Genomic DNA, 14,309 nt, shown 5'->3' on the forward strand with positions numbered 1-14,309 from the left:
GAAAAATTAGTACAAAAGTTTGAACTAAATAGGGTTGGAGGTGCACCTAAGAATCATCAATCAACAGCCCCATGTATCTGCTGGCTGATGACGCATAGCCGTGTCAAATAAATACGCAGCCACGCACACTCATCTGATCATGAATGGTGAGCAGTAGTAGATAACCGATCATTAATCTGAACGATGTGTCATAACAGTAACATTACTAAAAGTTACTTTTTATCCCTTAATTGCACGGCGGCAATCAGAAAATCGATCGTAGTATGCACATGTGCGTGCGACACCGTACCGGTCGTCGTCCTATTGCCGGCGGCCGGCGAACACAACTGATGCAACAGTTTGCACATTTGTGTCAAGCCAGCTGCTACAAATCGGCCGGGAGCCCACACCATCATCAGCTGCTAGAGAAGGAACGAAGCTATATATCTAGACACGGCGTGCAGGAGCAGCAGCCTGCTGCAGTTTATTGCTTCTCCTTGCTAGCAGCACGGAGGGGAGCAGGGCATGGCAGAACTCCTCAGCTGCGCAACCTCACGATCGACGGGTACGATTAAAGCGTCGCCTCCGAGAAAAAAAAACTGAAAAAAGAAGAAGAAAAAAAAGGTTCTGTCCATTATCCTGCCACGACGGCCGATGGACGATCCGCCACGAGCAGAGATATTTCCCCCACGCCTGCATCCCATCATTGATCATGCCCGTCAAGTGTCAACACGCAATTGCTGATCGAACGACGACGACTGCGGCCGAGATCACATTCCCGTCCGTCCATCCGTGGATCGGAGGAGCTGAGCTAGCTAGTAGCTAGCTTCCGCCTCCGCTAGACCGCTACAGCTAGTAGAGGATCCCAGTGGGCTGCCTGAGAGCGACATGCATGCTCAGAGCTCAAGCCCTATCATTCGTCGCCCCGTGGGCCCCACCCCACCCCGGCCCTCTCCACATCGAGCGATCGATCCCCCTCGCTCTCGATCGCGCGCCTTCTCTCTTGCTTCTCCCCACCGGCCGGCCTCGAGCGAGCTACTAGTTGAATGCTAGATGCCTCCTCATCTTCCTCCTTAAGAAACCTTGCTGTGCCTGGGGCGGCCTGTGTTGCTCTTCCCAACCTTTCCCCTCCCTATCTCATGTACACATGATGCCTACTCATCGGCACATACAGATACAGTGCCTTTGCTGAAAATCTTGCAAACCGCATACACCAGAACAAGGCAGCAGCAACCTCCAAGTGCTCCCGAGCTAGATAGATCCCAACCTTCACTATCTTTGATCGCCAATCCTCTCGAAATAGCACTCCAAATCTAGCAGCCAATCCAATCATCTGCTGTCCTAGCTAGTTCAACTGATCAGTCGTATCCCCATATAATATTGAGCTAATCTTACCCAAACCCCTTCTGGCTTCATATAGTACCGTTACATACCTCCAGATCCCAGCCCGAAGTAGCATACTAGTCAAAGTCAACAGCTACAGCAGCCGGAGCGCGGGAGCGGGGAGAGCCCCGGCCCCATGGAGTTCACGCCCGCGCACGGCGGGGTCGAGGATTCCGAGAGGGCTCGCGGCGGCGGCGGCGGCCCGGCGTGGGTGGAGAAGGAGCACATGTTCGAGAAGGTGGTGACCCCCAGCGATGTGGGGAAGCTCAACCGCCTGGTCATCCCCAAGCAGCACGCGGAGCGCTACTTCCCCGCGCTGGACGCGTCGGCGGCGGCCGCGGCGGGCGCCGGCAAGGGGCTGGTGCTCAGCTTCGAGGACCGGGCGGGGAAGGCGTGGCGGTTCCGGTACTCGTACTGGAACAGCAGCCAGAGCTACGTGATGACCAAGGGATGGAGCCGCTTCGTCAAGGAGAAGCGCCTCGGAGCCGGGGACACCGTCCTGTTCTTGCGCGGCGCCGGCCAGGGCCCCGCGCGCGCCCGCCTCTTCATCGACTTCCGCCGGCGCCGCCAGGACCTCGCGTTCCTGCAGCCGCCGCTGGCGTCGGCGCAGCGCTTCTTGCCGCTCTCGTCCGTGCCCATCTGCCCGTGGCAGGACTACAGCGCGTACGGCGCCTCCGCTCCGGCGCCCAGCAGCCGGCACGTGCTCTTCCTGCGCCCGCAGGTGCCGGCCGCCGTGGTGCTCACGTCGGTGCCTGTGAGCGTCGCGGCATCCACGGTGGAGGCGACAAGGTCGAAGCGCGTCCGCCTGTTCGGGGTGAACCTCGACTGCCCGCAGGACGGTGAAGACGGTGCCAGAGTCACCCGGACGGCGTCGGCGCTGGTGCAGCTGCCCTCGCCATCGTCGTCAACATCCTCCTCGACGGCAGGGAAGGATGCGTGCTGTTTGGATCTTGGACTGTGAAGAGAACCAACAGCTAGCACAGAAGGGGAGAAATTGAGACCAGCAACGACGCACTGACACGCGAACTGATCAAGATCAGGGCATTGGGTGGAGCAGCTGGTGGTATATAGCTCCAGTACTGCATCTGCATGTATAATTGATGATGGATTACTATTTCTTGATGATATCTTGCTCATATTAATCCACTATTGCTTTCCTGAACTAATGTGTGGCTTTCTCTCTTTCCTTTGAGCCTTATTTGGAGAATATGGTATATCTTGCTCATTGTAATTGTACATATTCTCAATCTCTGACCAAGTTCAGTAAACTAAGAACTGCACTATGCATATGATAACAATAAATCCCCATTGTGAGTGTACCTTACTGTTTGGGTCATGTAAATTTTTAGTTTAGTTTCTTGAAGCACCCTCCGGCCGGGCAAGTTCACAAGGCTCTCCTCCCAAAGCAAGGTAGCAGAGGCAGTTATTGGATGACTGGATCAGGTCAGGTCCGTCAGACCCTAGTCTTTCTCCTAAACATCAGATGCTTTTCATGGATATCTACTCCTGTATCCTCATCTCTGCAGCTGTATTATCCTTCTTGGCTTGGTTCTTGTGCAATTCTTTCCCTGCTGCCAGGGTGCAGGCTGCTGCATCTGATATTCTGGTCCGCTTCTGCTTCTATTGCTGCATTTTGCAGCTCTGTAATCCGTACAAGGTTGAAGAGAGATCGTGCTGGCTCAGTTCTTAAACATTAAATAATTTCCTTCTAATGCATGCATACATGCATGTTTCAGAAAGTAATGTGCTTAGGCGGATTAAATTAGGGAATCACTATTTCAAAACCGATCGAGGAGAGAACACAGCAAATGTAGTTGCATACGAATACTTCAGAATTAATAGAAACATTGTATAGAAAGTTCAGGAATACTACTATATTATATTGGATACAAAGAAGTGCCTGTGTATTCTGTCTATTTACAGTACGGAGTACAAATTATCTTTACTTGAGACTTCCATACCAGGATATACACTGAAACAGTAGGAATCACACACACACACACACACACACACACACACACACACACACACACACACACACACACACACACACACACACACACACACACACACACACATGTTGATCGTGAAACTTTTTTTGTTGTGTCAATCCTAAATAATATAAATAGGCATGTTCTGCAAAAAAATGGTATTATAAGGAAAATACTTGAGTTAAATTATTTATTTATATTTATGGCCACATTAATCCATTGTTGAACTCACTAAAAAACTGCATGAGAAATTCGTCCCTTGGTCTTCCAGATGCTGAAAAAAGGTAAATATTCTTTGAGTAAACGTTATGAAGTCCAGGTCTCCAAGCTCTAAACCATGCCCACTCTAAGAAGTAAGAACTAATCAAAAGAAGGACACTACTTATATTCCAGTGGTCTTCCTTCAGGCCTGGGAACTTCCTGTGGTCAATTCAGATTTCATTGAATTCTGCTCATATTTGTTGTGTAGATGTGTGCATGCTCTACTATTATCATCTTTTATACTTTAATATGCACCAGTGCATCGCACAAAGGTAGCTGGTCTCCCAATATAGGTACGGCTCTTATTCAGAATGTCTTATAGGGCTGCCTGCATAGTAACCTAGCTTGTGTTATGTTCATATGGTGATAATTGTAACTTCCAACAGGGACAAGGATTATGTTGAAATTTAATTGCTCCTAACCACCATAAGGACATCGTGTGACATATTTGCTCGCTAGAGTGTCATTATCTTAATTATCAATATAGTTGGCGTAGTATGGACCACCCTATACATAGATCTATAAAAAACAGATTATATAATATGTATATGAAACCGAGTCTTAAAGAGAAAAAGCATTTGAAGAATCACAGGGTACATTGAAACCCTGTTTACTTCTTTTTATTATGCTTCATGAATTTTTACATACGGATGCGTAATTTTAAAAGCTAAACTGAAAATGCTAGGCATCATTTCAAATTAACTGGAAGAATAAAAACCCCTCCATGAGGCCACCATTTTTTTTCAGTTTATTTCCATTTAAAACTATATTTCTACCCTATTCAGAGCCAAGGTGTATCTTTTTTTCTTTTTTTCAGATCTTTCTACCCTATTCCCCCAGCAACCACAAAGGACACATATTTTTGTAAGACTAATTAAACTTCAGTTAATTTCATTGTTGTTTCCTCCAGTAATAAAAATTAAGTTGGAGATAACAATTATTGGACAACAAAATAAGGGTTTGGACCTCATCTATTATCTTATTATTTGGCCAACAAATGGAGCCTCCACGTTCGCTCTCAAGGCCTAGAAATTCTCACATTAATCAGAGAAAAATAAAAAAAAATTATCCACCACTGACATTATAATAAAATTAGCATAAAATACTCCTATACTTAATTAAAAATTACCCACCAATGCCATTATGAAAAATTAAATGTAAAATACCATTTAGCTATGTTCAGTTACAAACATATCCTATTAATGAAAACTAAAGCTAACAACCATCAATCAAAATAAAATGAACATAAGAATAATTTTATGCATAATATTAAAAACTCAACAAATCAAATTGTTATTATATGTAGATCATATTTGAATTGTTTTAAACAACAATAAGACATAATTTACGATAATGAATAGGGTTATATATAGTAAAAAATAGTATAATCTTTAAGTAAGGGTATAATGACATGCAAATTTTTGAATTTTCAATACTAGACGCGCAAATGCGCAGGCTATACGCCTAGTTTGATTTGAAATGACAATACTCTGTGCACATACAAACTATATATTTCTTGCGTACAAAAGATCTGGATCAATTGGCCTTAGAAAAGTTGTACAAGCAGCATGTACTATTTAGAATATATTGGTACTTACATTAGCTTCAAAGTTCTTGCTTACTTTAACTATTTAATTAAGTGATACAAAAATAATATTTTTTAGAATCAGCATAGTAATTAATATTTATAGTTGTTCATTTTATTTAAACAAGCCCTAATCTAATAGTCGTCACGTCTATCCAAATGGGATCTACCGTGTGTGCCGTCTATCTCACATATATAGCCTGCGGCAAGGTACCTACAGTTGCATATTGGAGCCACGAGAGCAGGTCCACAGCTCCTTACCCTACACTTAATTGAGCTTCAGTGTGGTCTAGAATTGGTCCAAGGCTAGCATTATTATTATTCCCTTTTGGCCAAATAATTAAATGGAAGGGCGAGAAGAGACATTTCAAGGATCCTTGTGAGGGCAACATCTAGATCGTACAGGCAGAGATGATGGCCCTGCGAGTCATTTTCTAATTTCAATGCACGAGCAGGCCGCAAAGTGATAAAGAATATGAGAAAAAGTATAAGTTCCAGATAGCGATGGCATACTCCTGGTGATGCACGTACCACAAACGTTGAGATGTTATATTATATTCTTACAGTATATAACACTTTCTGGTTCGCGATGGGGCTAGCCTTTTCTACGGCCATTATCCTTTGATAGCTAGGGAACCCCCACCTAGTACTAGCTAGTGAAAGAAAACTAGCATCCATGTTTGTGTACAAAATATTTGATCTCATTCCCCACTTACAATTTGGTTTTTATTTTCTTGCGCAACCGTAGTTTGATCAAAGGTAAAGTGGAGCTCAAGGTCACATGCGTTAAGAGAGTGACAATGGAAGGCATTGCATTGTTGTTGGGGGCATGATTGGCCTTCCAACCTAAATACAAGTTATTTGATTCGAATTGAAAAGAAAACAAGAATAAGTCATAAGTACAGCAGAGGAAAAACTACGTGAATGAGGTTAAAGTAATTGTGGTGCACAAACAAATAAAAAGATTATTATATTATGGTAGGCCTAGAGGATACTGATTTGAGAAAGAAAGAGAGATTGTAATAATGTAAAGTGTAAATTGATGATGAAGGAAAGATGACACATCAATAGGTGCATACTTGATTGTTGATATGCGAGTTGTGCAATTGTTCGGCGCACCTGCTAGCTAGTTTAAATAACAGAGTTCGTATAAAATTAGCTGCTCATTGTTTGCTTCATATATGTGTGGTTAAATCAAGAAATTTAAACTTTGAACTTGGCAGGGTTAATTATAATCCATATTTTTTCACACAACATTATGTTAGTTGGAAAAATGCTAATCACATAAGACCAAGTATATATTTTAAGAGCTCTTTTATTTACAATGATTGTGAAGTACCAATAGGTACTTTCAGGTACTTTTACCATGAACTTACCTTCACCACCATAGAATTTTATCAGATGGACAGCTCCTAATTTTTCAATCATTGTAAAATTTCTCTTTTAAATGCCGCTTTATGATAGAGTGCAACATGAGAACTATAAACTTTAAAATGATGCATTATTCTAGAACGAACCAAATAAATACAGCACAAATTGGAAGCGAACAACTTGCTGCTCCCTTCTAGCTAGCTACTCGATCCCGGAACCACATGAACCCTAAATTTTGGCCAAGCAAGGCTACTTGGAGTAGCAGCCCCGCGTGCTCAACCAGTGCCGTAATATGCTGGGATCAACACGCTCTCTCATAGAGCGAGCGGCTGTGCAAATTGCAGGGTTGTATCTCTCATGGACCACACACTTTATGACTTTACACCGATGAAATTTCTTGCAAAGACGAAAAGCATAAAGCGGCGTATTTTGCTTGTTGACAAAAGATCAACTTTGACCATCTATGTTGAAAGAGATTCCTTGATGCGTTTTGTCTGGTAATTCCTTGCTCGCCACCAGGATAAAATACAAGTACAAACACATATTACCTAAACAGATGTGGAACTAAACATTTGACTTATGACCTCATGCCAATCCATCTTGTCGATTTGAAGTCTTGTTTGAAACATATTGCTTGTTTCGTTCAAGACAAAAAAAAAGGTGGGATAGGGGGCTCCAACCTGGGCTCTCTCGGTTGTGTTGAATATAGAGTGAGCACAATTCTAACCATGCAGATGCAGTAGTAGTCCCCAATGACAACATTAGGACCATACGGTAATATATGGCGGGGGCCCAGACCAGTGCTCTAAGGTCCAGCCCAGCAGCAGGCCGTGGTCCCATCTGGCATCGGCAGCACGCTCAGTTGCAGGCATGCAGCGGAGGGGGGCAGCCGTGGCAGCGTCGGCGCAGGCTCTCATTCCCTTTTACACCCGCCTGTCACCTGTGTGATGACGCCATTAATTCCGCCACTCTGTAACGAGAATCTACTCCCTCTCCCTGCGATGTGGGTCCAGAAACCAGCTGGTCCCGCATGTCATTGCACATGCGTCCGATGAGCCGAGTAAGCGAGGATTTCGGTGGAGACAAATCTAGGCGCCGTTACGCAGTGCGCAGAGCGCGGGAGGGGATGCGCTGCCGCTGCGGATCCCTGCGAACTGAGACGACCTTGCCGTTAGGCTGTTTCCATGTTTCCAGTAGATCCCCCGTCTCGTCGCGCATGCGGAAAAAAAGAGCAGATGCGCATCGCGCGGCGACTATAGCGCTCTGCAGCGGGGTGCGGATGCGGTCGCGTAAAAAAGGAGCTAGCCCCCACGCACCGCATATCCACACGTTCTCTCTCCTCACCGCATCCTCTCTCTCCCCGCCCATCCACACGGACCCAACTGCCGACGCGTCTGTCTCGCGCTCCTCTCCGCCCTCGGCGAACCTCGCGTCGACGCCCCTTTCCCGGCCACGGTGACCTCGAACTGGAGTCCAAGGCAAGATCGAAGAGGGCACGGCAGCGGGAAAGCACAGGAGCAAGGAGAGGACGACGGAAGCGGCGGCGGCGCACCCAATCCCAACACCCCTCCTCACCCGGAAGCGCTGGTTCTTCGTCGGCTCCGGCTACGGTCGTTGCAAGGTGAGATCTTTGCTCTGCATAGTCTGGATTGGTGGTATAGGGCTTGATGCAGAGGTGGATGAAGTGCAGAGGGTGGGGTATTCTTTACCCATGTGGGAACTAGTTGATTCAGGGATGCGATATCATACTCCCCATAGATCCACTGCTTTGAATGCTTTTCCTGACCAATTGATGAAGACTGTATGAAGAAATTGTCTACTTGAAATCTATTTTTACATTCTCTGTCCTGGTTTTTTCTCTCTCCCTCACATGAAATCTATTTTTCTCTGTTATAATAATTTGTTGTGTTTATGTAATGCCCCTCTGTTTGTGTTCAAGTGGCTGCAAATTTGTTTATTTCCACGAGCTACCCTCTATTCTTCACCATACTGAATTTTCATATGTGATAGAGAATTAATGGACAACTTGTGGCAATGAATCGGTGTTGCTTCTCAATAGTTGGGTGAGGTGAATTACACCCCCTGGCATCGACATAGATGAAACCTACATGCCAACTGATCAGCAACTTAACAACTTCACTCCTGAGGTACGACATTGAAATTCTAGTAGAATTGAATTGTGTTCTCAAATCATTGTTGAATGTGTTATTGCACTGACTATATTGTCGGTATCTATTTTCAGGGATCCAAAAACGTGAAACCTATGCCAGCAAAACCAGCAAAGCCTAGGAAAGGTGGACTTGGACCCAAACGTTTGAAGAACTTCAGCACAAAGGAGGATGAAATCTTATGCTCAACATACTTGAACATGAGCAAGGATCCTATTGTGGTAGTGAACCAGTCATCGGGATCATACTGGGCAAGGATAACAGCTTACTGCGAAGAACACAACTGCCCAAGGTCAAAATCTTCGCTACAGCACAGGTGGGGCGATATCCAGAAGGATACTTCCAGATTCTGTGGGTTCTACGCTGAGGTTGAAAGGAAAAACCAAAGTGGCAAGAGTGAAGATGACAAGGCAAGGAACTATACGCTCTAGTGCTACTATTAGCATTGCATAAATCCTAGTACATTCTTTCTCATTTTTGCGACATTAAAATAAAAAGAGAGCTCCAAGTTTAAACTGGTGAATATATGTGCAGGTCAAAGACGCCCTCCAGATGTATGAGGGTATTGTCGAATCCACTTTCAAGTTCATTCATTGTTGGTACATGTTACGCAATGAGATGAAATGGAACGAGTGTCTCGCTTCCATTCTGCAAGCATTGGGGAGCAATCTACTGAACCTGCCAAGGAAAGCACAGATGCCACACTCCCGCCTAGAATTGATAGGCCAAATGGCAGGGACAGGGCAAAGAAGCTGCGTACCAGCAGCACTACCTCTTCAGCTTGCCTTGAAGTGCTGCAAAAAATGTCCATGGACCGCAATGCTTATGAAGTACGGGTTGAGGCTGCAACCAAGGAAGAAGCCAAGGACATCGCTTCTCGCTCAGATCGCAAACTCGCTCTACAGGAAGAGTAGTTGCAAGTCCAGAAAGACCAGGTGCAGATACAGAGAGAGCTACTCGAACTGCAGAAGGCAGATCGGGAGGAACGGGTCATGAGCATGGATCTCGAGAAGCTGTCACCATGGGTTCAGGACTACTACATCAACAAACAGAAACAAATCTCTGCAATGAGTCTGAGAGGTGATGGTTCCAGTCGCCCTAGGGGGCAATAGGTGTAATAGTGTGCACTACCTGTAATAATATGTGTTGAACTAGTTGCTTTGTTATGAATTCAGATGATAGTGTGTTGTATGCTACCTATATCATTTTCAGACGTTGAGAAATTTATCATCTTTAGACCAAATTGCATGACAAGCTCATCGTTTGTTCTGCGAATCAATGGGTAACAGGTTTGTTTAACACCCACACATCTTGCTATTGTAATGGAATATATGGTATACAATATTTTGGCATTGATTTTAGGACAAATCATGGCACAAAAAAAAGATAAACAAGGACATAACTCAAGACATAAGTGCAGGAACTATCTGAAGAGTCCCTGTGTGTGACACTAACCAACACCTGTAGACAGATGATGGCACCTTTCCCATGTACAAATCAGAGCGAAAAGCCATCTACAGACTGTATGTAGCAAACTGAAACTTATAAAAGGACACTTAAGTTAATACTATAGACTGAAGTTCATTCCATTAACATTGACACTTCAGAGCCTTGAGTTTGTGAGCAACCAAAATACATGTAGCAACTTGCTCCATGGCACACCTTCCTTTCCAAAATTCTCAGAGATGCTCTTGCACAAAAGAATGTGATCATACATACTTGCATTAGCTATCAATGTCAAATAAATTTAAGAGAAGAAGTACGTGTTATTGAAAATTTAAAACTTGAGGTACATGTTATTCAAAATTTAAAACTAACCTACTGACCCCCGAACTTGTTCCAAATGTGCTCTATCAGATCAGCCTTGAGCTGTTCATTTGCTGGCCGGCTTTGGATTTGCCGGTGTCATGCAATCAATTGACGAACTTCTGGAACGTTTCGATTAGGATCTAACCTTGGCATTGTTGCGCCATCATAATCTTCAATTCTCAGCTCCTCCATCCCTTTCTCATAATCAATACCCATATTATGCAGAATGATTGTGCAATCAACTATATACTTCAGGGCTACTGGCTTAAACCTCCGAGCTGGTCCTTTTATGATTGCATACTTTGCTTGCAGCACACCAAATGTACGCTCCACATCCTTTCGGTATGCTGCTTGTTTAAGTGTGAAGTACTTGTGCTTATTGCTTTGAGGGCTAGAGACGCCATTGATCAAAGTAGCCCAAGGAGGATAGATACCATCGGCAAGATAATATCCCATATCATAATCCCTCCCGTTAACCTTGAATTTCACTGCAGGTCCAATGCCTCTGGCAAGGTCATCAAACACTGGCAATCGATGTAAGACATTAATATCATTACAAGATCCAGGCATGCCAAAGAATGCATGCCAAATTCTAAGGTCATAGTTTGCTACAGCCTCAAGAATAATTGTGGATTTCTTGAAATGACCCCTGTACTGGCCGTGCCAAGCTGTAGGGCACTTCTCCCACTCCCAATGCATACAATCAATACTACCGATCATACCAGGAACCCCTCTCTCTTCAGCTTTCTGAAGAAGTCTAGCAATATCTTCAACATTGGGTGGCCGAAGATATGATTTCCCATAGAGCTCAACCACTGTCCTAGTGAATTCATTGACACACTCAAGGATCGTGCTCTCTCCCATACGAATATAATCATCAAGCCGGTCCGCAGGCCCTCCATATGCAAGCATACGCAATGCAGCAGTTACCTTCTGAACTGTGGCAAAACCCGGTAGGCCTGCGGCGTTGACTTTCCTTTCGAAGTACTTGTTCTTGGCCGAAACAGCATGACAAATGTCAAGGAACATAGCTGTGGACATTCGGAAGCTGTAGACAAAGGTATGATTCATTAAACAATGCTATGAGTCATTAAACAGAGCATTCACACTAGGAAACTGCAGAGAACTATCAAAGGAACAACACTAACCGGCGAAGAAAGAACTTCTCGCCGTAGACAGGGCGATCGACAAAATAATCCATCATCAGCCTCCAATAGCCGTTGTACCTATCCCTGGGCACTATCTCCCTCCCAATTTCAGAGCCACAACGAGGACAATCTTCTTCCTCCTCAATTATCTGGAGTATTGTTGCTCCAGTTACAATCTCCTGCTGGGCGTCGAATAATTGCCGTGACAAGAGTTCACGCACTCTTTTCCTTCTCCAAGCCATTCTACATTCAGACAATGGGGAAAAGAATTTCAGGTAAACAGTTAGGGTTCTTGCCAAAACAGTAATTTCCCTTTATAAATCCATCAATTTCTACAAAGGAACAACCAGTCCAAAGCATGTCTCCTCCATAATTATTTTGCAATTTGTCGTGTTCGTGTATGAGAGAGCAAGAAGAGTCCAAAGAACAGGCAAAATCTGATTAAACAAAACCAATGCTCTGCAACCTGCCGATGGCAAGCCTGGGCACCTGCCCTGGGTGGACGGGCGATGGATCCGCTGGAACAACTAATCCAACCACCGATTTACAACAAATACATGCATATTAAGCCATTTTCTTACCTCGATCCGATGCTCTGGCGCTTCAATTCCAATTATGTCTGTCGCCTCAATGATTCTTGCCGCTACTCGTCCTAGTCGCCGATGCCTTCCGGAGCTGCGACGACGCCGATGTTGGAGAATAGCCTAGCGCCGTTTGCCGGCCACAGACAGCCACCTTCACGAGCCGATCTGGGCGGGAGGCATCCCTTTTTGGTGGGAGGCAACCTGCTCCGGCGCTCCACTGGCAGGAGGCAACTGTCTCGGCTGTTTGCGAGACCGCGTCCGTATTCTGCTGGAAAGGGGCTTCTCTCATCGCGATGCGGGCGCTAGGCCACGGTGCGGATACAATCCGTTTTCTGCATTCGCAACTGTGCGCTGCTGGAAATTGCCTTACGCGGCCGCACATGACACCACGTGATTGCTGTGGGTTCGAATTCCCGCCAGGACCACATGTCAGTGACCCACCGCCCTGCGTCGGCTCGAACCCCGAGATTGGGGGGGATTCTATGACGACGTTGCGGTCCTCTCTGCAAGCCTGCATGGCATGCTTGCGTGCTCCCTCCCCACAGCAGAGAGGATAGGGAAGCCGGACCGGCCATACGCGGCATATGCGCGCATGATGGCTTTGCTCTAACGGTTGTTCCCCTTGGCCAGCGGCTGAGAATGAGAGATGCAGAGACATATAACCTTGGTCACCTAATGGCTTCATCTCTTCATCATGTGTCAGCCTAGAGGCTGGCATGGGGATGCACTAGATAGGCAGTGGGATAAGCTATGTATCATGACAACTTACAGGAAGTCAATTGTGCTTGTTTAGTATCATGTTGCACCCGGATCTCGCCGACAAAAGCCGTAGTGGTTTTATGCACAGATCTCGTGAGCCCTACTAAAGTAGTTCACGCGCTACCTACTATCTGAGCGGTGGCAACGTTACGTGCAGGTTAGGGCATTCGCTGCTCACAATTCTAATTCTGTCAGAACCGGTGTAGAGATATGTCGTTGGTCACATTAGGATTTGTCGAGGTTTTTTTGGTTTATCACTTTGTCGGTCCTATAATATAATTATATTTTAGTTTATCCAAAACTAAGAATTTGTATCTTTAATTATGAAGAAAAAATGTAAAGATTCACAACATAAAATAATTTATCATTTGACCAATTATAGTGTTAGTAGATTTATCATGAAACCAATTATCATAACTTACAACCTTATTCTATTTGAAATAATTATTCTTAGACATATCATTATTCAAATATTAAATATTTTAACTTAGGATAGACATGTCCATCCCAAAATATAATTATATTTCACTTTGTTCGAAGTCAAAAATTTTTAGCTTCCATTATGAATAGCACAAAAATCATAAATATTGACAATGTGAAATAAATTTAGCAAATTCCTCATGAAACCAACTATCATAAAGTTTAGTGAGTATTTCTTCCGGAGGGACTTGAAGGTTTTCTAGTATAATTTGTATCCCGGCCCCTTTGTATTTATTTACATCACATAGGTTTGTCTTAAGTCAAACTTAGCAAACTTTGATCAAATTTATAGAAAAAATAATACAATCTAAAATACCAAATTTATTTCATTGAATCCAGCATGAAATATATGTTGATAGTGTGATGTTGGTTAAAATAGTTGTTGCTCTATTCTTCTACAGATTTGGTCAAAACTAGAAGTTTGACTTAGGACAAACCTAATATAACATATAAATAAAAACAGAGGGAGTAATATTTTCTAATAGTTTTATCAAATCACCAACGAACTAATTGCCAATAGACTCATTGTCCAGAATATTCGTAGGAAGTTATCCAAGCATACTAAGTGCCGTTGTCCACTTGCAAACCAACCATTAGGAAAAGTTAGAAATATCGTAGCATTATTTATAGCAAGATGGTGTTGAGTAAGCATTGTTCATCTGTATGTGGTGGCAGACATACACCACCTTTTGTGACATAAACATATATTTTAAACAAGATTATTTTAAACAAGATTAGTTATCTTTACTTATACCGATACATGTCGTTTCTTAATTTGATGGAAGGGAGAC

General features: G+C 44.2%; 1 protein-coding gene across 1 annotated transcript; it reads left to right on the plus strand.

Moving 5' to 3' along the window:
• Window positions 1-932: 932 nt before the first annotated feature.
• On the plus strand, window positions 933-2,527 carry LOC120687652 (putative B3 domain-containing protein Os10g0537100). Its single transcript, XM_039969682.1, has one exon. The coding sequence runs from the start codon at window positions 1,499-1,501 to the stop codon at window positions 2,321-2,323; it is 825 nt and encodes a 274-aa protein (XP_039825616.1). The 5' UTR covers window positions 933-1,498; the 3' UTR covers window positions 2,324-2,527.
• Window positions 2,528-14,309: the final 11,782 nt, after the last annotated feature.

Source organism: Panicum virgatum, chromosome 9N (genome assembly GCF_016808335.1).
Source record: "Panicum virgatum strain AP13 chromosome 9N, P.virgatum_v5, whole genome shotgun sequence".
NCBI classification, from domain to species: Eukaryota; Viridiplantae; Streptophyta; class Magnoliopsida; order Poales; family Poaceae; genus Panicum; species Panicum virgatum.

Bases quoted from the DNA above. Each gene is read 5' to 3' on its own strand.
- LOC120687652 (XM_039969682.1), top strand. From the start codon at position 1,499: ATGGAGTTCACGCCCGCGCACGGCGGGGTCGAGGATTCCGAGAGGGCT.